The following is a 24,314-nucleotide window of genomic DNA, read 5'->3' as shown; positions in this document are numbered from 1 at the left end:
AATTGGGGGAGCTCTGAAGGGCACAAATAACTCCAGAAGATGGCAGTAATGCAATAATAAGGATGCCAGCTTAGCTAAACACTCACTGAAGAAGAAGACACGCCGACAAATCTCAAAACGGTTGCGAAGCTGCCTGCATCATCCGCCGACCGAGCCAGGAACCGACGAGCAGAACCGGAGAAAAAATGGCGTTCACATTCGCGGCCTTTTGTTATATGCTCGCTCTGCTGCTCACGGCGGCGCTTATCTTCTTCGCTATCTGGCATGTAAGTACACATTTCGACAGCTTTACATACGACCGTTGGCCTGCCACACCAATGGGGCCGGTGAAAGTACCTGAAAGAGCGAGGAGGGCTGGAAAAGACAGGGCTAACGCTAGGCCAGCTCTGTGGCTACATAGCCGGGACGCTATCGGGCTGTACGTAGCTCGCCGCGGTTCTTGGCAACGTCCGAACCGAACGTGTCCAAGCTAACCTGTACGCGGAAACAGCCGCGCGCTCAGTGCCCGCTGAACGTAACATGGAACGCATCCGCACGCCTAACCGTTGGCTAGGAGCTAAAGCTAGCTAGCGCTGAAAACACCAAAACATTAACTGTTTTGTTTTTCCGTGGTATTCTCAGAATCACTTTCCATTGTTCGCCGTTAATTAACCATAAACTGACTATAACAAATGTCTAAAAACTTGTCAGGCCCGTCACATGATTAGTGTTGAGCTATTAGCTAGCCAGCTAGTTAGCGGGCTTAGTTAACGTTAACTTCAAATCAGCACCGTGATGTTGCTGCTGTCACCTGCTTCTTTTAGCTTCCAGCCATTTCTCGACATGTGACATTCATGCGTGTTACCCTCAGTTTTATCGTCAAAATGTCACGATTAGCAGTGTAGATTGTGAACTTTAAGTTGACGCTAACGGTGACATTGTAAAAGATGCGGGTGTAAACACCAGGAATCGTTAGGTGTCAAGAGTTTTTGACAGTGGTTTTGAAACAATTAGCCGATTAGTCAATTCAGAATGAAATCAGTTTTGAGATTTTGTGGCATTGTTTGGTTTCAGCTGTAGGCCAGTTAGACCAACTCAAGAGAAATCTGCAAATATGAGAGGAAGTATTATACTAAATTGCACATACTGCATGATTTTAAAAAATGCATATGAAAACAGTAATCTTAGTAAAAGATATGGCCATAGAGTATACTGTAGTGCTGCAACAGTTAATTAGTTTTCTACTATTAAATTAATTGGTAACTACTTTGGTAATCCATTAAGTGGGTTGAGTAATTTTTGAAGAAAAATAAGTCTAAATTCTCTCATTCCAGCTTCTTAAATGTGAATATTTCCTGTTTTCATAACTCCTCTCTCACAGTTAACTGAATATCGTTGGGTTGTGCATAAAGTAAGACATTTGAGAAAATAACCAACAAGGAAAATAAGATTGTTGCAGCCGTTATACTGCAAACGTTCAGTCTTACTGACTCCAGTCAAAGCCAAGTGACACTTTCTGTGTGTTCGTAAAATGTATATTGAACTCTTCTGTGCACATTGTCACACTGTGGTCGTCCTTTTCCCTCAGATAATAGCATTTGATGAGCTGAAGACTGATTACAAGAATCCTATAGATCAGTGTAACACTTTAAATCCGGTAAGTGAAGCCACCTCACCTGACACCTTCCTTGCCTCTTTGACTGCATGCAGATATGCTCTGTTGAAAGTTTTTTTTCCTTCATTTACTTTAGGATAACTTGATCCGCCTATCTGTCTTTCTCAGTCATTTCTCTGCACTGTTTTGCTAAATAACCTGCCTGTTATGAATTCAGTGATCTTGTCAGCTGTCAAACTCTAACGCCTTTTTGTTGTTTTGTTTTTCCTAATCTGCCTTTTTTTTTTTTTTTTACACTTTGTTAACGGCAAAAAGACAGTTGAAAAGGTCAAAAAGATAAAAAGAGTCAAAATTGCATTAAAGGTTTGTACCAATCTTTAAAATGCCCGCTCAGTTCAAGTCAGTCTGCAGTCTTGTCATTTTGCACGGTGAAGTGTTTGCAAACGTCTTTTCAGTTAACTAATCTGAGTCCAGGCCAGAGTGCAGCTCGGGATTAGACGATGTGCCACCTGTGCCTCAGGTTTTTCACTGTCATGTAGTGGATTAGTTTGAACATCTTTATTTTTGAAAATTTGTGAGCTTTTTTGACTGTTGTGGATGTTTAAAATTATTTTATTTTTCTATTTTTCCTTATTAAATTGCAGCCTTAAGGCATTCTGAGCATTAACTGAAGTAACAGATCGTGCTTTCTGTTGTCCTTTTCATACCACATCTATCCAATTAAATTGTGTTAAGCTGCTTTTTGTCAGTATTGGAGCCACGGTGTGTGTGTAGCAGTGGACAATATTCTCTGGGATGAAAAATCCGGTGTTATTGACCATAGATAAAGTGTAGCTGTTAACTGAAAAGACTTGCAAATGCTCAAAACATGCATGATCTTTATTACAACCTACCCTTTGTTTGCAAATAGTGTGACTGGTGCGGTAAATTCCCAGTGAATCCAGTCAGTCAGGGAACCTGTCTTGAGTTTAAGACAACAGTAACATGACACCAGGCCTACACACTGTCCTCAGAAAGCTTCTGCATTACAGGATTCATAGTAATTGTTTAAAGTCAGGTGAGGTCATTGGGTTTTCTGAGTTTTCTAATAGTTGAGGATAGATGGTGGATACTTTGAGCTGTTGGGTGATACCTGATTGCTGTTGGAGGACATTGATTTGAAGTTTGAACTTGGAGTTAAACTTAGCGAACATGTTTCCTGCGAGGTGGAGGCTGCAGTTTGATTCAGCAGTTAGCAGCACTGAGCTACTGGATATGAGCTCAGTGTTGGCTCTAACCTACATCACCTGTGGTTTAGAACAGATGGCTGCAGAGTCCCAACACGCTCCAGCTCAGCAACATTTGGGCCCGCTGATTGGTCAGTGATTTCAGTGGTAGGAGGAGTTATTTTGGGTAAAAACACAGGGTCCTGTGTCTCTAATCCACAGCACTGTCTGCTGTTTTGACCTCTAGTATTTTTTGCGTGTGGAACGCTCAGCTCAGTTGGCACATTTTTTTTGTGCTGTGATCAGTTGTTTTGTATTTGGCAGCACAGTGCAGGATTTCAACACATTATAATAGCCCCTCCCTGCATCTTCCTCTTCCTACACGCCCCTCACCTTTCCATCTGTGGGCTGTTGGTTGCCCCCGCCCTTCCACCCTCTGCTCTTTTTGAATGCATGGCTTCCATGTGGCGCCTCCATCTGCCCCCCTGAACCCCGTACCAGTTCGAACTCTGTCAACCTGCGGCAGGCTGCTGCATCAACACTGCTAGTGCTCACAGCATGGTCCGTTTGTCCGGCAGTGGGATGCTCTGTTTGCACTCACTACAGACGATGTTGATGTTGAGATGCGCAAATATTCTCCAGAGCAAGTTGTTGATGGGTTTCCCCTTTTACTTGTGGCCAGACTTGATGCATGACGTGTAACCAGGGTGGAAAATTAACCATTTTTATCCACTTGCAACAGCGTCTATTAGATTTCTTAATTCTTCCAGCAACTCACATGATATACCACAATCACAAGTGGCTGCATGGCTAAAAACATCATAGAGACAGTTAACCTCGTTCAGTGTTTTGCCCCTTCAGAGGACATTTGAAGGTCCTGCTTAAGCCTCACTGTGGGAGTTGTAAGTTGGCCAAGTGGGGTCCTTTTTCCTCAGTATTATTTTAGTGTTGAGTTCATTATGCAGGTGGTTGGTCTTAATTTTTCACCCTGTTTATTGTGTTACACATAGTGTCAGATCAGTGCATGATGAAGCACTGCTCGTGTATTTCACGTACAGAACGACGGCTCACTGTGGCATTTTTCTGCACATGTAATAATGTGTAGGAATATAAAACATTAAGCTGGGCCTGATAGTGTGGCAAAACGGGCTTAAGTGCACAGAAATGTAAGAGCATAAATATGCATTATTAAAATTACTGTAGCTCATTTGTATTTCACTCCTGTCTCTGACTCTCTGTGGAGCAGACTGCAGTTTTTAGATTTCAGGCTCTTTAAATAGCTCAGCTCCCTCTTTTTAAAAAGGCCTCATTGTCTTTGAGGCTCTTTCACTTCTGACCAGTGAGCCTTAACTTCTCACAAGTCACTACGTTTATTCCATGCGACTCCACACTCGGTAAATATCGCTGCCAGTAAATCAGCACACAGGCTTATGACAACAAGGCAGGTAGTCTGACTGTCGGCTGTTTGTGGATTGTGTCATTTCATTCACATGTTGCTCCTTTCAGCTGGTCCTCCCAGAGTATCTCATCCACTTCTTCTTCTGCGTGATGTTCTTCTGTGCGGCCGAGTGGCTCACCCTCTGTCTCAACTTGCCGCTGCTGGCTTATCATGTCTGGAGGTGGGTGTCTTACATAAAGAATCCTTTGTTTCATCGGTACAGTTCAGCACCATTAAGTCTGTATTATCCAATGCAACGAACACGTGCAGAATAATCTGACTTCACACGCTGCTTCTTCACCGTGATGCAGGTATATGAGCAGACCTGTGATGAGCTGTCCGGGACTCTACGACCCAACAACCATCATGAATGCTGACATCCTGGCGTTCTGTCAAAAAGAAGGCTGGTGCAAACTGGCTTTCTACCTCCTGTCATTCTTCTACTATCTCTACGGGTACAAAATGACCTTTCTGCTGAGTTTCTTTGTTGTGCGCTTCCATGCTTTCTCATCCCAGAGTTGGATGAGAGGATCAGTGCTGCCATATTGAGGCTACAGCCAGCAGCTGGCTGCCTTAGCATAAAAGCTGGAAGCTAGCCTGGCTCTGTCCAAAGGTGACAGAATCCACCTTCCAGCACTTGTCAAGCTCATTAATTAACACATTATCTTACTTCTTTAATTCAGTGTAAAATCATAAATTGTTGGTTTCACTTAATTTTTATGTGCAGGCAAAATTAAACAAGATTTAATGTCCTAATCAGTGCTCGTTAAAATGTGCTGGTAGTTGGATTTTGTTGCCTTTGGACCGAGCCAGACTAGCTGTGCCTGTCCCACTCTTTAAGCTAAGCTAACTGTCTCCCAGAACGTTGCGCTGTTCCTTTAACATTCACTGTATTTGGGTCATAATTCCCTCTTCAACAAAAGAGATGAAGGAGATGTCAGTAAGTGTTTAACTCGTTCCACTTTCTCTCATTTCTGACAGGATGATTTATGTTCTGGTGAGCTCTTAAGCCGATGACCATGAAGGAAAAGGACCTGCATGTACAGTAGACGACCAGACACTATGATCTCGGTGCTGGAACACTGGACCTGCTGGAGACCACCGTTCAGCAACACAAGACGCCATTTCAAGCGGACGACCTCTCGACCCCACACACACAGCGCAGAGTGTCATTTCGGAAACATTTAGCCCGTTTTAAGAGAATATCTCGGTCGCAGCGTTCCTCCCATAAACACTATAGTTTAAATTTAATGGAAAATAAGGACAAACCCGAATGGACAATTTTTTTTTTCCTTTTTTATTTTTAATGGTGTGATTTTTCTTTTTTTTTTCTTTTTTTTTTTTTGATGCTTGGGATTTAAATAGTTTTGCTTTTTCATCTTGGTTCCCAACTTTTAATTGTTTACAGACGAGTAGACATTTTCAGGTGTGTATCATCTGTGAGAATCTGAGCTGCATTCGCTTTTTCTGTGAATTAGACTCTGGGCTTAAACAGCTTATTTCTACCTGCCACGTGATTCATTATCATCACTAACAAATGACAAAGTGCAAACCAGACTCCTGCTCTTGCCCACAGATACATATGGTCTTAATAAGGAACATTTTGGGACTTGAAGGCACGGTGACAGCGAGGCCTGAGGCGCATGGGTTATGATCACTTAGTGAAACGTGCTGCACAGGGACAATCAGTCTGGCTGTCACGACATCAGTTTTCAAACTGTCTGATGTGTTGTTTCCATTCTTCAGACCCATCTATCATCACATTTAAATCCTGTAACCCCTGTTGAAATCAAAGTGTGAATCCAGAGTAGACCACGACGTGTATGTGACCTGTAATCTGTAGAATTGCCCTCGCAGCTACCCAGAACTTGAAAGGTAGACTCAACAGTACGAGAATATATTCAGCATTAGGCAGCAACAGTGCTTTATTCTCTGCTTCGTGCGTTTGAGCTTTGGTAGGAAACTGCTGATGTGCCATACTGTTGAATGTACCTTTTGATATTCCTTAACGTTGTTGTCACTGTGCGTTTTGTTCGTTTCCACATCAAATATTCCACAGTTAGAAACTCCCGTGTTTATTTATTCAATGTTTTTAATTTTACTCTATCAAGCACTCCTCGCAGTGTCGGGCCTTTTCCAGAAATCACATCTGGGAGGTGACATTTCAGTTTTGTTCAAACTCGAGGCCATTAGGTGAAATTGGTAAATGCTAGAGTATTTATTGCCATTTTCAAATGTGTAAATTTATCAGGGAAAGGGATGATCATTAAGTCACGGATGAAATTGAGTTTTTTTTTTTTTTTTATTAAATCCCATAAATGTCACATCTAGTAAATGATAACTTGAGTTTATTTGAATCTAAATAAAAATATCCCACTCTGTTATTATGGACTGAAATGTTTTAACTCAGGGCCTTTAAAGGAAATGAGTACATATTTATTTATTAGCCATAATCACTGTGACTGTAGGGACTCAATGAAATGTGAAATCAGGTGGAGACATAAGAGGTGTCTACACAAATCTGACCCTGCTGCCATCTTTTCCTCTGAAGATCAAATTCAACAGATTTTGGGTATTTTGCAATGTTATTGTAGACTCACAGATAAGACCACAGGACTTCCTCATCAGGTTTTTAATTTGGTTACAATGAGGATGGAAACAGCAATATATTAGAGTATTCTGTTAAAGTGCAGTCATCAGAGAATACAATTATATCACACACAAAGAGGAAAGAATCTCAAAGCGATCGATATGTTCACAGCTGATGAAAGAAGAGAAGAGTGGTGATCATCGAGACACCGAGCGCTCTGTCAGCGCCTCTCTGCTCTCTTGGTACGCCGTGTACCGCTCCCGAAACTCGTGGAGGAAGTTGTATTGCTTTGGAAAAGAGAAAGTTTGTGTTACAGCAAAAACACTCACAGCTTCCCATTTTCAAAACATATCAGCAGTTTTATTTAAGATTCCCACCTTAGAGGAAGCCATTTCAGTCAACAGTTGAAACTTGCTCATCACACTGGGTGTAACCATGTCACATGTTGTTCCGATCAGTGACACTGGCAAGCATGTTTTGTAATGTAATAAGCGAACAATTAAATTAGAGCCTGACCAATACTGGCTTTTTTCCACCAGTATCCACGCATCTGACAAAATATCTGCCATTGTTTGGTCTTTAACACAATGAGACATTTTGGACAAAGATCACTTAAATCTGGTTAGTAAAGAACGGCGACTAAGATATGCGGAGACGTTCCTTTTACACTTAAAAGAAAGACGGGTGAGTGCTGTAATTTCTAAATTACTGCTTACACATATTTGGCACATCTGCATTAAGATTTGTTGCTATTATCAGCGTTACAGATGTGTCTGTGATGGGTTAACATCTGTTCGTCTTCTGAACTGTCCGCTTACCCGGCAGACTATTAGGAGGATGATTATGAGTCATTTTACTTTGATGGCAAATCATATTTATTAGGAGGGTCTCTCAAAATATTCCCTGTTTACAGCTTGATTATCATTCAGCAATAAAGAAGGAGGAAACGTCTCTACACATACTGAAATAAATGGCAGCCTAGAAGAAAGGAAACCAGCCTTAACGTCTATGACTCCAGTGGAAAATGGTTAGCAAAGTGAGCTCTCACCTTCACTGTTTGGATCGCTCCTCCTCCTCTGTGCTCCCTGAGGATTTCAATGACTTTGTTTGCCGTCAGCGTTACAGAGAGCTGAAGCAGCAAACAGGCAGCGACTGACGGGCAGAAAACACGAGACAGACAGATGTAAACTGAGCTGAGAGGATTTAACATGTTTCAAAAAAAGGTCAACATAAAACGACACACTGGTCTTAGTTAACATGATAAATGACACACAGAACAAAGTTAAAGGGGACGTTAAATGTTCTTACTTAATGCAGAGCGTCCCAGGCCTCCGTAGCAGCTGAGAGGAGAGAAAAAAGTAAAAACCATCAGATGCTAAAATGCTAATTGTTCAGTTGTGTATTAAGGCGTCCCCAGAGTGTCCGTGTTACAGAAAATAGACGTCTTTGTGCAGAGATAAACTCTGGTCCTCTGAGGCTGTCTGACACGTTCAAAAATACTTCACATATCAGAAAACAGAGAAGATGTCTGTCACAGACAGTCAGGCTATTTTTACCCTGAACCGGTTTCAAAGTTTGTAAGCTTGAGCAGAAATACTCGGGTTCACATTTACATTTAACTCATACATGAAGCGAGTCCAACCAGTTTCTTCTGTTGTCCAGTGAGAAGCTTCATCCAATCAAAGGATAATTTAAATCAGAATACTTTCTGTTCAATGAATCCTCTTTCTGTTCATGTAGACATGCTTGAGTTAAGTTTGTCATTTATGAACCCTCTTTCTACCAGTTTTGCATCTTGTCAAGGAAAACCATCTTTGGGGTGAGAGGTTCACTCGTTTAATGTATGTCCTGTCCAAGCCCAATTCCAAAAAAGTTGGGACTCTGTTTTAAAACCTAAATGACCTCTATGTGATGAGAAGGGCTCTTCATGTGCATTTTGTTTAACACTGCACTTTTAATGTGAAGCATCGGTTCACTCACTGGATCACAGTCCTCCTGTTGTTCTCGAGGCTGACCCGCAGCTCCTCGAGGATCTGGCAGCACTGCTCCAGCTCAGGAGCGTCTCCGTCTGGGAAGGGCATGTGGTGGACTGTGAAGCCTCGCTGCTGGTAGACCTCCAGCAGGGAGGGAACTCTGTACTTGTTCAGTTCTCCTCTGGTGCAGAAAACAAACACCTCCTGCACCCCCTGGTTCTGGAGCTCCTCTGATAACCAGACAGAAAACCTCAACACTTACAAACAGCTGCAATCAGGATAGAAATTGATGCAATGATTGCTCATATTTATGGAAAATTAGGAATTAAACTTTATTTCACTGAAGCTACAAACAAGACTCTCACACTCCACATTCCCCAAATCTACTGTATGAGTAATTTCAATGCGGCTAAAATAAGATGTCCAGACTATTTTATTCAAGCACCAGTAAGAATCAAGGTCGTCTTACCAACGTCTCTGTCCAGACTCCTGCGGATGTCTTTGTATTTGCAACCTGTCGTCATAAGGAAACATTTCTTATTATCAGTTGCACAAAATCTTACAATACAGTGACATGCAGAGATATATTAAATGATAAACTACGTGTTTACCTGGTAGCGCACATATCCCAAGAAACTGTGAGCACTCCACTATGGACAGAGGTAACCTGAAAGCCAATCAAAATATAAACACACATGAACAAACGTTTATCACATCACGACAGGAATCACAGTGCGAGACAAAAGAAAAACTCCAGAAACTGACCAGGAGATGTGGAAGGGAGTCAGCTGCTCCTCTCCGACCTCCTCCTCTTCAGATGAGGAGTCAAACTCACTCGTCCTCATGGCTTCAGACTGTTGAGACAGGAGGGACACTGAAATCCAGTGCTGAGAGTCACAGGACAAACATACTCTGTAACATTGTTTTAGCCTGTTTGCTTCACATTTGTGCACATTTATTAACACTGATCCAAGACCATATCATGAATATTTTACATTTTTAGCAATAAAGTACATGTTTTATGAAAATAGTCATGCTGATTTAACTCTGCACTAATGGCATTTTGTTTTGTTTACTTCACAAAAACAACAAGTAGTATTTGATTCAGGACTTGAGCTGCAGGTTGAAGCTGCAGGTCACATCGTCACTGCGTGAGCTAAAACACGCTGGGTCTGGTTCTTTAAATAAGCTAACATGGAGGCTAACACACCAACCTTTAAACTGCGAATTACACATGCTGGCTAGCAGCTAGCTTTGCCTCCAATACCTAAGACATATGAAGATTCCGATGAAGACAACATATTATTACTTGACATTGTGTTGACATTTACGTGAAAATGGATGAATCTGCCAAGCCCAACTTGTGTGAATGCTGCTCGGAGAGAGAAGTGCTGCTAACGTTAGCTGTGCAGCTCTTCTGTTAGCCCGAAAATGAAAACATTCAAATGAAAGCTTTATCTAACATTATCAGACAAGAGTAAAGAGCCCTGTAGCGTTGCAGAGATTCATATATGTGATTGAATTTGAGGTGTAGTCGTGTCGTTGCTCTCACCGGTCACGCTCTCCTCCTGCAGGCTGTTTTGACAGCTCCGTCAGCTTCAGCTGCGATTTGAAAACTCCTTGAGCCCCGCAGCCAATCACATTCAAGAACTGCTCCTTAACCACGCCCCTTCGAAAAACAATGCCGGCGTGCGTGCGCTCGATTTAATCTACAGCCTGAGCAACACGGGCGGAGCGAAGCAAGTGATGGTGATAACATCCATAAATTCCTGAAAATGACTAATTATGACCTGTTTTTTCAGGAGCTTTGTGATATGATCTGTTTATTTTTTAAATTTATTCAAGATGTTTGGATCAATGGAGTCGTAACAGCTCAAGCCTGACATAAATCCATAGCCGACAACAGGCCTGATACAATACACAAGAATGTAACAGTGTTCCCCAAATGAAAAATGTTTTTTCTATATTAGATATACTGCACATACATATAAAACTATCTTTACATATGCATTTGTTATTCATACTTATTCACCTATATGCACACCATGGCTGCCGGAGTTGCATGACAGATTTCCTTCCACAATTATTTTTGCACTATTCATTTAAATGTTCTAAGGCACTGTAATGCATAGGCCTATGGTGTTATCTCCTTTTTCTGATGATAACGCAGCTCTTTATCTGTTAGTGTATTACAAAGCGGTACTTGCATCAGGACATGTGCTCGGCTCCTACTGAACCTGCAGTAAACAGTAAATGAGGGAGCTGCTCGCTGAGCGTCGTGCAGGACATCTGCTGTCCGCACAGAGCAGCGCACAGCGCAACAGACTGCCGCCTCCAAACACCGCAAATACTGGGGACAACACTCAGCACAGGAGAGGAAACGCTGGAGATTTTCAAGTGTTTTTGGATTCAATGCACCCTTTCAGATGTCTGGAGGAGTAACACTGAAGAACTTAATCTGAGGTGAGTTGCATATGGCTTTATTTTAGATGCATCTCTTTCTTCACCAAACTTTCTCTCATGTTTTTTGGTGGATTCTTGGATATTTGGACACCACCGATTAGGCTTGTAAGTATTGTTAAGATGCTTTTCAGTAGCTGGCATGTACGTCATGGTCTTGCCAGCTATAGGCCTGATAAACCTGGGATTTCAACAGAGCCTATTTTAATTTAAAAAGCATAATTCCCTCGGGAGGTCCGTTATTAATCGGGTTAAAAGTGATTTTATGTGGTGTATTTGCATTTTAAAACACGAGGCTATTGTATATTTCATCTCTCAGTTTTTTGCTGATCCGTGCCTGTCCTTCTGTCAGCAGACTTAAAAGGAGGGATCTTGGCTCCTGCAGCCATTTCCCCTGCAGGGCTGAGCTCTTTGGCTGGCTTGCCACTTCCTTAGCAGAGGGGCTGCTGGCAGGGGCAACATCTAAGCAGGTACCACAAACAAACAGGAGTATGGACACCAAAGTCATTAAATCAGGTTAAGCATGTTATTGTAGCTCTTCTAATACGTTTATAGGCTCCAAGATGTAGTAGGTAAAAAGAATAAATAATGATAGAATGAATATTTTTGTGCTTAAAACCCCAACTACTCATATTAAACTCAGTTTTTGTCTGTTCCTTATATTTCCAGTGTGCATTTGGGTAGGAGGAGGTTCAAGATTCACTTTGATGGAAAACAAACAGGTTGACTTCCCTGCTTTGTGTTGCTTGGCGTGAATGCAACTATCTACGTTTGGAGACAGCAGGTTAACATGCTTTTCTCTGCACGGTGGACTCACCAGACTCAACTCTGATTCCCTCTTTACAGCCACAAACACCAAGCAGGTAATTCAGGCTGCACAGTTTGTGCACATTAATACCTGAGTGTTTGCAAACAGCCTTGTTTGTGTCTTTGTCTGTACAGGTCATGAAGCCTCAGGAGGCAGAGCTTGTCACTGAAATCTCTAAGGTATTCTGCACCTTCCCTCATCAGCCAGCCTGGCTTTGTTAAAGAGACAGTTCACTTTGAATTTATAGCAGCAGATAGTTGATAAACACCCCACGAGTGCAATCCAGAACCAAAATATATATAGCTTCCAATATTTACAACCTCAGACGTGTAGAAATAAATGCTATTGTGCCTCATCAATAAATCGACTTATATATGACACCTGCTGTCTTGTCAGTTACAATGCATGGTCTCGGAGCTGAAGACGGGGTTTTCCAGCGCTCTGCTGGAGCTCAGTAAGATCCAACATGGAGACACGTACCTGAGGGAGGAGCTGGAGGAGAACAGGAGGAGCTGCCAGAAGAAGGCTCTTCGTCTGGAGGCCCTGGTGGAGTCGCTGAAGGTGAGACTCAGATAAGTTCAACTGCTGAGAGAAATCAAACGTGAAAGGTTTGGTTACATTGTCTCTTATATCCATGTAATAAGTTAAATTACAATTACTGACTGCCACATTAACAGTAACAGACATTTCATCTCTCAGATTTGCCTGGATTCTCTGGAGGATGTGCATGCGTAACAGATATAGTGCAGAATGAAACGCTGAAACTTACTTCATTTAATGACCGTAAACGCCCAACGTCTTGCCATCCCACAGGAGGAACTTGGAGTGATGCAGTGTCAGATCTTGCAGCTGTACAGTAACAGACAGAGACCTCTGCAGGATGGAAAGACCTCCACATCTAAACAGAGAGAAAGGTAAAAAAAACAACAAACAAACATAAAATACAGCTAACAAGTATAACAACTAGTTTGGAATTATGGCTATAAACAAATTAGATCACAGTTCAGGCAGCCTCAGTTAAATCATCTCTCAAAATTAAGAAGCAGAACATATTATCCATGAATGTGGCAAATATCTGCCAAAGCTTCTTAATCATGTTTTTTTTTTTCAGCAATTACTCATAAAAAAAGCTTTTTACAACTAGTCAGCAGGCAGTCACAACGGGTGGTAAAACACATTTTTAGACATGTCCAACCTGCAGAGAGACATTTTGCCATCTGTCCACTGTTGTGCAGCAGTGAACCAGCAGAAGCGGCCTGTGAACGGAGTCCGTGCGACTGTTCGTCTGCTCCAGCAGCCTGTCTGTCCAGAGGAAAACTGCTCCTCCACTGTTTCCTGCAGGGCCTCAAGGCAGGACTGAGTGAAGGCACAGGTGAGCAGGTTTTACAGCTGATTGCGACACACACACACACACACACACACAATGATCAGCAAATGACACATCTTACAACTTCCAGAAACACCTGCAACTGTCCCAACTTTCCTCACTTGGCTTTGAAACTTTAAAGAAGTAAAGTGTTTTAAAAAGACACATTTTCAGAAATTTGGGGGATTTGTTTTTCGTCACTTTGTAGATGCTTTTCGTGTATTTCTGTTAGATTTAGACGATCAGATAGGAGATTAAACTTGATGCTCAGTCACAAAATAAGTACAAACTGTCTTAATATAAACATTGAGGGTGAACGCCACATTAGCATAGCTTCATAGACCTCTTTTCTTTTTGGTGCAGATGCACGACATCAGGTGGCGATGCAACTTCTGCATTCTGAGTGGGAGTACGTGTCAACCTTAAACCAGCTCTATGAAAAATACAAGACACCACCAGCTCACCAGATGACTGTGGAGCCATAGTAAGTACTAAAAAGTTTATATAATTTAGCAGATTTTAGCTACAAAGGCCTAAAAAAGAAAACATTCAATGCAGCAAATTCTTCCTGGTTGTAACATCACACATCAACACAACTACACAGTTTCATACATAACATAGATGCTAAAACTGAAATGAAATGATCTCTTCTTCTCTTTGATATGGAAGCGAGATAAAACACAAAATGTGGCCTCTGTTCACCACATCCTGTGTTTTGCGTTGTTTTCCAGTCAGACATACCTGAAGTTTGTGGAGCAGCTGTTACAGCGACATCTGCTCTTCAGAAACACCCTGCAGGAGCGATTATCTGCTGAACACTGGAAGTCTCTGGTTGGAGACATCCTGGTGCAGCTCATCGGCCAAAATGACGTAAGTTGTTGCTTTTTATTTGAGTTTTATGATTTCAATCCATTACACTGAATACTGAGCTGATGGTTGCTCTTAATCGGGTTTTCCAGACAACCTTCTCAGATATGTACCTTGGATACACGACTACACTTGCGTCATTCCTCTCACTGGAGTTCAACAGACTAAATCAGTCTGAGAAAAGCCACAAAATGCAGGTATTTTAAGTGACACAGCATGAAAGTTATTCTGTCATAATGCACTTGAGAAGCCAGACATGCTGATCGATATTTTCTGTCTGCATTTAACAGAATGGCCAGATGGAGAGAGAGGAAATGAAACTGCTCTCCCTGCTGTTGGCGCCTGTCTCTCGCATACATAGCTACCTGAGCCACATTCAGGTGAGTCAGCAGCTACACTGAGGCCAGGTAGAAGAGCTGCAGGAACACGAGATCTGACACTGCACCTTTAGAAGTATTAAAAGTCCAAAAACGTGGTTGTTAAACTGGTTGTTTATTCTAAAATTGAAGTTAAACTGAGTTAAACTTAAACCTAACCACTCAACCAAAGTCACATTATAGCACTTGATTAATTTTACTCCATCATCCTTCTCTAGAATTTGCTGCAGTGGACGGGTAAAGAGCATCCTGATTGCAGCCTCCTGCTGGGAACTGAGCGAGCACTGAGGAGCGTTTTGTCCCGCTGTCATGTGATCCTGGAGGAAGATGTCCAGTGGGAGGAAGGAGAAGGAGCTGGACAAAGGTCAGAGCATCATGGGAAAGATTGGCTGGCTCACATCTTAAAGTATAAACGCTCAGGTTGATGCCTCCTGCATCAGATGTTTCAGTCGATTCACTCAATCTCAGATTTATAGCAAATGCATGTGTTTCTGGCTCAAAATGTACATTTATTCTTTGCATGAACTGCAGCTGCCCAGATTCAGTGGCAGGTGGATCTTCTGCGAACTGTTGCAGGAGGAGCCAACAGACCAGAGAGTCTCAGCAGGAGCCAAACGCTGCAGCTCAGAGGTGAGTGTCGCCCTCTGCTGGCTTCAGACAGCACAGCATGCAATGGAGAACCTGCAGTGCAAAAACGGTGTTGACGAGCTCAGACAAGTGACTGCTGTCAGTGACATTTACGGTGCGAGTCAAAAGTTTGGACTCACCTTTTCAGTCAATGTGTTTTCTTTATCATTTTCTACATAGTACATTAATGCTGAAGACATCAAAACTATGAAATAAGACATATGGAATTATGTAGTAAACAAAAAAGTAGTCAACTAAGCAAAACATGTTTTATATTTTAAAAAGTAGCCACTGTTTGCCTTGATGGCTGCTGGCACTCAACCAGCTTCCTGAGGTCGTCGTCTGCTGAATACCTTAAGCAGGTGTGCCTTGTCGAAAGTTAATTAGTGGAATTTCTTGCCTTCTTCATACATTTGAGAGTATCAGTTGTGTTGTGCAGAGGTAGTGTTGGTACACAGTAAACAGCTCTATTTGACTGCTGTAGTAATCCATACTGTTTAGGCCAAGAAAGGCAAGCACTGGACATTGGACCAGTGAAAATCTGTCCTTTGGTCTGATGATTCTGATTTTCGGTTCCAACCTTTGTGTCTTTACTCAGAGAAGGTGATTGCATGATATCTGCATGTGTGGTTCAAACTGTGAAGCATTTTCACATGTTTTAGCTCAATCATTTAAAATACTTACCTCCACTCTCCTTCCCAAAGAGATGACCAGCAGGCTGTCAGCCTCACTAACGGAGTCGACGGCTGTCACTCGATGCGTCTGGAGTGCTGGTCCTGCAGCCCAGTAAGGAGAAAGGGCTGTGGAAGAGACCGGACCATCCCAAACCAGCCGGCCCGTGACTGTGGACACACCTACTGCTCCCTCCTTACTCCCGACACTGCTGGATGGGGAGAGAACAGCGACTCGGGCCAGGGTACCTTCAGCCAGCCCACCCAGAAAGGTACCAATGAGCTGGAGGCACCTCACACCAACCACTGCCTCGACGACTGTGAGACAGACCCAGATGACACCTCAGCCTTCGACTACTCCTCTGTCACCTCCTGCAGCCCGGACGGCACCCTGCGCAGGGACATGACGGGCAGCAACAGTGGGGACGATGAAGAGGAGGACAGCCAGGTGCCTGTGCTGTTAAAGCCTTCATATAGCCAGCAGCAGCAGCAGACCAGGGAGGCACCCAGAGAGAGGACTGTGTGTCTGAGGTGGCAGATTCCCAGACTGACCCCTCACCCTCCCCTGAGAAAGCCTGCAGGGCCGTGTGTGGACGTGCCGGCGCCATGCCTCGTCAGCTCCTACGGGAAGAGGATAGTCAGCGTCAGGAAAGGGTCACCTCCTCTACATCCAAAAAGTGCCTTCAGGCCCATCTGGGATGATCCATCCAAACAGGTATCTAGTTTTTGTTACATAAGAACTGTGGTCTGTCCATAGGGGACCCACTTTTGATATGTTAAAGTATCAGCATCCTTTGAAAGCGGGGTCAGAATATCTATACATTTGTAAAGCCATCAGAAACCCTGAAGAAAAAACATCTGCATATAGTTTCTTTAATACAAAGAAATATGAAAATAACTGGCATGGGATGCATGTACCAGATGTTCATAGTTCTTGAGAAAATAGTGAAAACTGTCAGACTTGACAAAACTCGCCCAGAGACGCTGAAGGCTTGGCAGCATATCAGAAATCTTCTCTGTATCTCCAAATATCATTTGATTACTCTTTCTTCAATCAACGAATCCCATATTTTCCTGATAATTCTGTTCAGTCTGTTTTCGTATGAGTCATACTGTCAAACCTGCTGTCTGTACTGTACATCCATGTCACTTCATGTACCAGGCTGATTCAGCTCCAGAGAAAGACAACAGACAAGGCTTCATACCGATTCAAGCGCCAGCAAGGCCAAGCTTTCACAATTTCAACCCGAGCAGAGAAAATCTGAGGTAAGAGTCTTCATCAGGTAGAATTATAAGTGATCACCTTTATTTTGGTGTAATCACAGGTAGGACGATGATCAGTGCAGACACAATGTAAAATAGAAAAACTGGATGAATGAGATGAATAAACTTTTACCTGTTGCATCTCTTTAGACCAGGCCTGCCTCAGCAGCGAGGTAATCATGCAGCAGCCATGAGCGGTGGGGGATTGTGGGACGACAGCGAAGACAGCGAGGGCCCCTGCAGCACCGTTTGACCCCCCTGCTGTCCTCCCCAGAGATCAGAGGACGATCACTAAAAACTGTTGCACAGAAAACTTTGGAGTTACAAGCAAACATGAGACCAAGTTGTGATTTCTTTGATGGATACATCTTCTCAAAAGGTCACGACAGCAGTGTAAATGCATGAATGACCTGTCAGTGACTGTGAAAATGGACAAAGTATTTTTCTGGATTTTCTGTTAAATCTTTTGTGATCACTGCATCATCTTTGCTTGGTTCATCGGGATTAGCTGCACTTTGACATGTGGGATAAAAAGATGAGAACGTGTTTGGGGGGTTTGGTTCTTAAACACAAAACGATCAGTAACAGACTTTTTGAGAAAAACATCTTTCATTCTCCGAGCACATCTTTGACTAAATACTGAAGCGATTCCGACCTGATACACATCTGAAGAATCACATTTAAATATTCATAACCGTATTTTTTTCAAGCGGAAGTGAGACGGTTTTATGTGACGAGATTATATCAATGTGTAGCGAAAGGAAGATACTAGCTAAGTACTTAGAGGGACTAAACTTACACATTTAACGGAAGTTTGTTTAAAAAAAAACAAAAAAACAAAAACAAAAACACGCATACTTGCTCTCAACCTACAAGCTAATACTAAACGAGAAGACCGTTGCCACTCTTCCCCTTGTATGGCGAATGTCAAGCTACAGCTAGCAGCCGGTTAGCTTAGTTTAGGTAGCACAAGGGCTGGAAACGGCTAACCTGGCTATATTAAATAACAAAATCCACCTACCAGCCACTATAAATATCACCAATTAACAAGTTAAAGCTAATTTGTTGTTTAATTTGTCCAAAAACAATGTGTTAAACAGCCCTTTGTCGTTTTAGAAACTGTTTCTTGGCCAGGCACACCAATATCCTGGAGTCTTCGCTGGTTGCATAGCAACTGCTGAGCGCCAGGAAGTAGTCTGGTCCAACTGTACTGCCCCGTAAATCGGCTAATTGTCGTTTTCACACTTCGGTTTTTGTACATTTTAAACAAAGGACGTGTGAATTGTTAATAAGTGACCTTTACAGGTGCTAGCAGATGAATTTTATTAGCATTAGACAGAGCCAGGCTAGCTAGTCAAAGCTAACCGGATGCTAGATGTCAATTTTCCCATCTAACTAGCTTTCCCTAAAGCTATTGCTCTAGCTATAAAATGCTAAACTACTCTCATTCAACCTTCTTCCAACACCAATAGCGCATGTAAGAAAGCTGAATTTACAGTCAAAGAAAAAAAAACGACAGGAGAAAAAAGTAGTTCAGTACAAAATAAGACTGGGTGATTTATTAATCTCATCAAGACCATTAATACAAAGCAGTTAAAAGGCCACATACCATCAAATAAACCGACTGCTGGATCAAGCTGTTACAGTGCCACCGGAGGAAAACCAATCAGTTATTCTGTGGGGGCTGGGGTTGAAAAAAGAAAAACAGAAAACAAAAATTTGCCAAAAATAACCCCACCAATACTGACTTGGGAAACTTGGGAAATGGACAGAGTGTGAGCGAAGACAGTGAAGTGATTTGACTTCAGCTGTCGATAACAATCATCTCTATAACTCTCCTTTCACCTCTATTTTGTTTATCATCCATCATCATCTGCAAAACATGCAGCAAGAGGAGGAGGGGGATCTCTATTTTCAGGGCAAAGTGTGGAGAAAAAAGGGTGATTTTCTTTAAAAAATCTGTGGAAATCCAGCTCGTGGTGGTCAGACATCCTCAGGTGTTTCTCTGCGTCTTTTATAAACATCATGGGGATAAAAGTGAGGTGGTAGACTTGCGTTTTTCTGCCCTGATCCATGTAGAAAGTGAGTTGAACAGTTGCATAGGACCATTGAATTTACAAACATGACCTATAACAACTGCGGCTCTTCAACAGTACAGCCTAAAGTGCACAAAGTGTGTTTCTCACAAAAATGTCCAATTCTTCACTATGTTCAAATACTTGCAGCTGAATATAAGTCTGCATATATTCAACTGCAACTGTAATATGATTCCGACCTCTGTTTAATGAGTGTTAGCATTAAAAAATCTTTGAAAAGGAGAAAAAGGCAATTAGTAGGATGTACAAAGTGAAGCACACGTCTAAGTAAGTGCTTGGCATATTGAACTGTATATTTTTTTTTTCCATTGCTTTAAAACAGCTAAGGGGCAGGGAAGAAAAAAATGGCTTTCCTCAGTTAATACTCCCAGTGTTTCAACTGGAGATTGTCTGTAAGTAAGTTAGTGACAGTGACCTGTTTTTTTCTTGTTTTGTTTTTGTTTTTTAGTTTTTTTTTTTATCCGACTGTAGCAGCATTGGATTATTAGGCAATATTCAACTGAACAGATGCGGATGAGGGTACAATACAACAGGGAAAAAAACTTGTCACTTTATACAAATTATTTAGTTAGTGTATACATGTTATATATACACAGTATCCACAAACATGTACAATTTCATAGTGTATAGCTTTGTTCTAAACATTACATAGGCAACTTTATTTTTTAGCATTTTAGACACCATTTGCTTATCTCTGTAAAGTAGAAAACAAAATAAAAGGCACATCTGAGCATGATGCATGGATTATTTCAGTCTTTCCAAAGTGAAACAAAATGTTTTCAAGCAGAAGAAAAAAAAAAAAAGAAAAAGTGGAGATACAGAAGAAGTTGGGTTAAAAAGTTCCTCTTTTTCATGGGTTTTTAGGTATTTCGAGCAGCCACTGGGGGGTGCTGTCCCAGCTCTGGTGGGAGGTTGCGTGCTTCTAGTGCTGAGTTTTAATACCAATGAAGAAAAGTTGGTCATGAGGGCTTCTGGAGAAGAGCACAGTGTCAAGACAGCAGCGCACGTCCATAAGGGGATCGGTTAAGACATCAGCTTTCGAAGGGTTGGAGGGAGGAAAACTTGCGTCTCTCTTCCCTCCCCTCGTCTTTGTCCTGGATCGGTGCTGTTTGATATCGTGGCAGACCTCCCTCTGTCGCACAACGCAGAGGGCTATTTTCAATAGTCTAATCGAAACCTGCTGACTTTGCCCAAACTTGATGTGCAAATGGAGTGTTCTCGGCTCTCGCTGTCCCATCCGGGCCAAGAGGACTGGAGCCTGGGGTCAGAGGTCACCGCTGTTGGATTTTTAAAGGCAACGTTTTGTGGCTGTGGAGTGGCCTGTCTTCAGGCAAAAAACAGTGAAGACAGCTTGACTCACGTCTATACAGTCACAGTGTACAGTTGAGAGTGGGGATTCAGTGTCGCCTCCTTTATGTGTGTTCTTTCAAAGTCACATTGGTTTAAAAAAAAAAAAAAGAAAATCCCTTATCCCCCTGCATAAAATAAGACTTTGGCAACTGTTTATCAGTTTGTAGGAAAAACAAGTCAATGGAAATGTCTGCTGCTCACACCCACCGTCAAAGAGCTACGTCTAAGTGGATCGTTGAGGAGGAGAGAGAGGTTGTAAAAATCTGTGAGCTGCAGCAGGACTCCAGATGATGTCAATGCCCAAAGAAACAAAGCATGACAGTTGAGGCTACAAAGTCCAAGGCCCCCCACATTCACCCCACCCGGATAGAGGAGTGGGACGTGGGGTAAGAGCAAGTTAAGAGTGAGAGGGGTGAGAACTTTTATCAGGAGCAGACGTCCCGCTCCGTACAGAAGAAACAGACACAAACACTCGACTCCTTGTTGTTTATTAGCTGGCACACCGGTGTGGGTTTCTCATTGGCACAGAGGGTTTATGATGAAGGCGGAGCTACTGATCCCCTGAGAGGCACAGCGGGGGTGTGATTGGTCTATGCAGAGGGTGGGTGGGTGGAGTCAAGAGTGTGTGTGGAGCAGTGTAATTCTTTCTGATCAGTAGCTTTGAGTCCACTGTGTCTTAGTTTGCAGGAGACAGTTTGAAGTTTGCATTTCGAGATCATCTCTTGGTGTTTAAAAAAACATAACGCAGGCTCACTGGCTGCTGTCAGTGTTCTCCACCAATGACAGGCCTTGTAGCGGCGGCTGCAGCAGCTCCCTTTTGTATGTCTTTGGTGGGAGTTTGGGGAGTTGCGGGCTGGAGTTCTGGCGTGGGGGCACAGGTGGAGCGGTGATGGGAACGGGAAGAGGGCAGAGGCTGTTCTGGCTGGCGCTGAGCGGGCAGCTCCGCCTGGGGACGCGAGGCGACGGCGTGCTGGGCGGGGTGTTGGGGGAGCTGGGGGAGCTGCTGAAGTCCCAGTGGTATCGGCCCACAGGGGAAGGCTGCAGGTTGAGGGGGAAGTTGATGAAGATCTCAGGGGGACGCTGGGGCACCGGGGGAGGTGTGTCGGGCAAAGGGTCACGGGGTGGCGGAGGAGGAGGGCTGGGCAGGGGGCCATCGCTGGGGGGGCCGTTGTAGAACAGCGGTCGAGGCTGGTTCCTGGGAAGAGGAGGGGGCAGCCGGGGAGGGATGGCTGGAGGGCTGTCGGACCTGGAGCTCAGCTGAGACACAGAGACACACGGAGATCAGAACTGTGTCAAAACAAGATGTGACTAAACATGTTCAGGGGTGGTGCAAGAAATTTGAGAAATTACCTTGAGACTCTAAACATCTCTTTTTTTTTTTTACACGAGTCAACAATTTGTGCAAAGTCACACTGTTCTAACTTTGCTAACAGGACTTTCAATAAGTTCTCACATAAATGTACAGTTACTCGTCCACTACTGTGACAAGCAGACGCATCAGAATGTGCGATGGAGGTCAGACACAGAATCTGTAAACTGGGGGGAAATGATGCCCTGCTCTTACTTTGGCTTCAGACATTGCATCTTTCCTTCGTGGCGGCAGAGGAGGCGGCTTCAGCTGCTCCTCCCCGAGCTGGTGGAGGCTGCCGCAAGACACAGACTGGAACTCTGAGAAAAAGAAAAGCCGCTCATGAGGTTAAACAGCGTGGACAAAAGACAACTCAGATCACGAGGTACTAGAAGAATGATTCCTCGGACTGCTCGCAGCACTGCTGTCAGACTGAAAGCAATCAGGTAGAAACTGAAAGCCCACACTTACTTGAAGGAGGAAGAAGAACTGGAGCAAATATGGAGTTGCTACCTGTAAAATTCAAAGAGAGAGGAGATGTGAGTTTAAGTCTTTTTTCTTTCATTTTCCAACTACTCTACTTCTACACAGACCTCAGTCTTATGACTAGATCAGTCTTTTGGCTCAGGAATGGGATTGTCCACTTAGTCACAGCTGTAGTGTGGCCTGATACACCTGAAAGCCACGTAATGCAACCAATCTGTACAACATAAAACTAAATTAGATATTTACTGACTTCCACAGAGATACAAACAAACTAAGATGTTCATCAGGAGGATCTGAGCGTCTGCTGAACTCACCGCCGTAAGAGCTGCTGAGGTCGTGCTCCATGAAGACTGAGCTGAGGTCGGAGGAGGCTGACTGCGGAGGGGTCGGCGTGTTCGGAGAGGTGGGCACCGAGGCCGACGCCAGCGTCTCCGGCTCGGTCTCGGCGATACTCCGGAAGGTGATCTTGTGTGGGGGCTCCCTCTCCAGGGGAACGGGGTGGCCTTTCAGGGTGCCAGAGGTAGACGTTCGCACAGGCCGGATCCCCGGGGATTTCAGAGTGTACATGGTCTTCCTGGGCTGCAGGAGGAGAAATAGAAATGAAGAAAACTGACCTTTGGAGCTACGACACCAAAGAAAAGGTACCTATGAAAACTGTTCTCAGTGAGATCTGAGGATTATTTAGAGTAATGGGACCTGTTCTCTGGAAAGACATGCTGCTCTTGAATTTTTAAGTTTTCAATGTTTTGAACACCTCGAGGCTTAATTCCAGCTCCATTTGCACAAATCTCAGGGCAAAAAAAGGATTTGCATCGCTCGATAACAGAGCCAAACATTTTCTTCTCCAATTTGCAGTAAATGTGGGTTTGGGACTGAGTCAGGGCACATAACCGAAAGTAAAAACACTGCTGCAACAAGACTCGTGATACAGAAACACTTACAAATCGGGGAGCCTGCCTGCAGTTCCGTGGCTCGATATCCAGAGACATTTTGAACAGGTAGTCAGCAAACTCCTTCTCAGTCCGGTTGCCCATCGGGTTCAGGTTCTCGAAGAACCTCTGTGCAACATAAAACAGTCATGTTTTGAGTTCAGGATCTATAAAAGGTGCCGAAGGCTCAAAGAGACATTAACTACGAGTGAGCGCTCACCCTGATTTCGTGCTCCACCTTCAGACAGTAGGGCTGGTTCTGATACTGCTGGATCTCTCCTGTGATTTCAGCCACTTTCCTCCTTTTGCTGAAGTTGATCAGCTCCTTGCCGTGGCGTTTGAGGAAGTCTGGGTTACCTTCCTCCGTCTTCAGGATGTTGGTTAAATAGATACCTGAGCATGAAGAGGAGTTTGATGGTGGTCAAGAGCAGAACATGGTCGTACGGAAACCTTTAACTCTTCTGCAGCAATGGTGTAACAGTGGCTCAAAATGAACCGGATCCAGAGAGGAGAGTTTCATACTGTGTACATATTTTTTGTCTCAGCTCATTTCATACTCATACTGTGGATTCATAGTAACAGCTGAAGACTTACCAAAGAAAGGCACACAGGGTGGGTTTATTGACTTGAGTTTAGCCAAATATTTCTTAAAATGGTCCTGGCTCAGCTCCACAGCTTCTTCCAGGATTTTCTTTTTCCTCTCTGGTATTGCCTGTGGGTGCAGGAGGGAGTCCCGTAATTTATGTTCTGACCACCAGCTCAACATGTGATTAAAATGCATGTCGAAACAATAAACATCACATGTTTCTCAACTGGACTGGATCTGAATTGTTGTGGCGGGGTTTTTCGGCAGTGTCAAAAAAAAC

General features: G+C 43.3%; 4 protein-coding genes across 13 annotated transcripts in view; 2 read left to right on the top strand and 2 right to left on the bottom strand.

Annotated features, from left to right (window-relative positions):
- Positions 1 to 80: 80 nt before the first annotated feature.
- cnih1 (cornichon family member 1) lies at positions 81 to 6,621 on the top strand. Of its 2 annotated transcripts, XM_076748973.1 has the most exons (6): positions 99 to 266; positions 1,568 to 1,636; positions 1,910 to 1,957; positions 4,306 to 4,418; positions 4,549 to 4,692; positions 5,219 to 6,621. In XM_076748973.1, exons 1-6 carry the CDS (start codon positions 186 to 188, stop codon positions 5,244 to 5,246), a joined length of 483 nt encoding a protein of 160 aa, XP_076605088.1. In that variant the 5' UTR covers positions 99 to 185; the 3' UTR covers positions 5,247 to 6,621. The 2 variants fall into 2 exon arrangements, with proteins under 2 accessions (XP_076605089.1, XP_076605088.1); XM_076748974.1 differs by lacking the exon at positions 1,910 to 1,957 and having other exon boundaries at positions 81 to 266.
- Positions 6,545 to 10,420, bottom strand: cdkn3 (cyclin dependent kinase inhibitor 3). Of its 2 annotated transcripts, none has more exons than XM_076748971.1 (8): positions 10,353 to 10,420; positions 9,566 to 9,654; positions 9,412 to 9,467; positions 9,270 to 9,314; positions 8,808 to 9,030; positions 8,136 to 8,167; positions 7,876 to 7,979; positions 6,545 to 7,114 (listed from the first exon to the last, which is right to left on the bottom strand). In XM_076748971.1, the coding sequence occupies exons 2-8, from the start codon at positions 9,643 to 9,645 to the stop codon at positions 7,025 to 7,027; spliced, it is 630 nt and encodes a 209-aa protein (XP_076605086.1). In that variant the 5' UTR covers positions 9,646 to 9,654; positions 10,353 to 10,420; the 3' UTR covers positions 6,545 to 7,024. The 2 variants fall into 2 exon arrangements, with proteins under 2 accessions (XP_076605086.1, XP_076605087.1); XM_076748972.1 differs by having other exon boundaries at positions 6,857 to 7,114; positions 10,132 to 10,370.
- A 613-nt stretch (positions 10,421 to 11,033) lies between these two features.
- LOC143331284 (uncharacterized) lies at positions 11,034 to 17,572 on the top strand. Of its 8 annotated transcripts, none has more exons than XM_076747996.1 (16): positions 11,034 to 11,263; positions 11,613 to 11,730; positions 11,930 to 12,123; positions 12,203 to 12,247; positions 12,465 to 12,629; positions 12,882 to 12,982; positions 13,304 to 13,440; positions 13,798 to 13,918; positions 14,166 to 14,304; positions 14,394 to 14,498; positions 14,592 to 14,681; positions 14,897 to 15,042; positions 15,210 to 15,308; positions 16,010 to 16,691; positions 17,139 to 17,242; positions 17,390 to 17,572. In XM_076747996.1, exons 3-16 carry the CDS (start codon positions 12,016 to 12,018, stop codon positions 17,490 to 17,492), a joined length of 2,145 nt encoding a protein of 714 aa, XP_076604111.1. In that variant the 5' UTR covers positions 11,034 to 11,263; positions 11,613 to 11,730; positions 11,930 to 12,015; the 3' UTR covers positions 17,493 to 17,572. The 8 variants fall into 8 exon arrangements, with proteins under 8 accessions (XP_076604111.1, XP_076604114.1, XP_076604109.1 ...); XM_076747994.1 differs by having other exon boundaries at positions 11,045 to 11,263; positions 15,207 to 15,308; XM_076747995.1 differs by having other exon boundaries at positions 11,049 to 11,263; positions 11,616 to 11,730.
- A 1,199-nt stretch (positions 17,573 to 18,771) lies between these two features.
- The window catches only part of sos2 (son of sevenless homolog 2 (Drosophila)), a 32,890-nt gene continuing 27,347 nt past the window's right edge, over positions 18,772 to 24,314 (bottom strand). Inside the window, exons 17-23 of the mRNA XM_076747991.1 lie at positions 24,043 to 24,160; positions 23,669 to 23,841; positions 23,461 to 23,577; positions 22,834 to 23,098; positions 22,505 to 22,546; positions 22,250 to 22,353; positions 18,772 to 21,942 (exon numbers count right to left, since the gene is read on the bottom strand). Of these exons, the coding sequence (XP_076604106.1) occupies positions 21,436 to 21,942; positions 22,250 to 22,353; positions 22,505 to 22,546; positions 22,834 to 23,098; positions 23,461 to 23,577; positions 23,669 to 23,841; positions 24,043 to 24,160 (1,326 nt within the window). The 3' untranslated portion in view covers positions 18,772 to 21,435. The remainder of the gene's footprint in view (positions 21,943 to 22,249; positions 22,354 to 22,504; positions 22,547 to 22,833; positions 23,099 to 23,460; positions 23,578 to 23,668; positions 23,842 to 24,042; positions 24,161 to 24,314) is intronic.

This window comes from Chaetodon auriga, chromosome 14, assembly GCF_051107435.1.
Source record: "Chaetodon auriga isolate fChaAug3 chromosome 14, fChaAug3.hap1, whole genome shotgun sequence".
NCBI lineage: Eukaryota > Metazoa > Chordata > Actinopteri > Chaetodontiformes > Chaetodontidae > Chaetodon > Chaetodon auriga.
The sequence above is the reverse complement of the archived record's forward strand: the minus strand, read 5'-3'. Positions and strand labels throughout refer to the sequence as shown.

What these genes read in the sequence shown, in the direction of transcription:
- cnih1 (XM_076748973.1), top strand. Translation starts at nt 186, where the DNA reads ATGGCGTTCACATTCGCGGCCTTTTGTTATATGCTCGCTCTGCTGCTC. An exon ending in AGTGTAACACTTTAAATCCG is followed by an intron (nt 1,637 to 1,909) that starts GTAAGTGAAGCC and finishes AACGGCAAAAAG; the next exon opens with ACAGTTGAAAAGGTCAAAAA. An exon ending in GAGTCAAAATTGCATTAAAG is followed by an intron (nt 1,958 to 4,305) that starts GTTTGTACCAAT and finishes TGCTCCTTTCAG; the next exon opens with CTGGTCCTCCCAGAGTATCT.
- cdkn3 (XM_076748971.1), bottom strand. Translation starts at nt 9,645, where the DNA reads ATGAGGACGAGTGAGTTTGACTCCTCATCTGAAGAGGAGGAGGTCGGA. An exon ending in ACTCCCTTCCACATCTCCTG is followed by an intron (nt 9,468 to 9,565) that starts GTCAGTTTCTGG and finishes ATTGGCTTTCAG; the next exon opens with GTTACCTCTGTCCATAGTGG. An exon ending in GAGTCTGGACAGAGACGTTG is followed by an intron (nt 9,031 to 9,269) that starts GTAAGACGACCT and finishes TCTGGTTATCAG; the next exon opens with AGGAGCTCCAGAACCAGGGG.
- LOC143331284 (XM_076747994.1), top strand. Translation starts at nt 12,016, where the DNA reads ATGCAACTATCTACGTTTGGAGACAGCAGGTTAACATGCTTTTCTCTG. An exon ending in CCAAACGCTGCAGCTCAGAG is followed by an intron (nt 15,309 to 16,009) that starts GTGAGTGTCGCC and finishes TCCTTCCCAAAG; the next exon opens with AGATGACCAGCAGGCTGTCA. An exon ending in GGGATGATCCATCCAAACAG is followed by an intron (nt 16,692 to 17,138) that starts GTATCTAGTTTT and finishes TTCATGTACCAG; the next exon opens with GCTGATTCAGCTCCAGAGAA.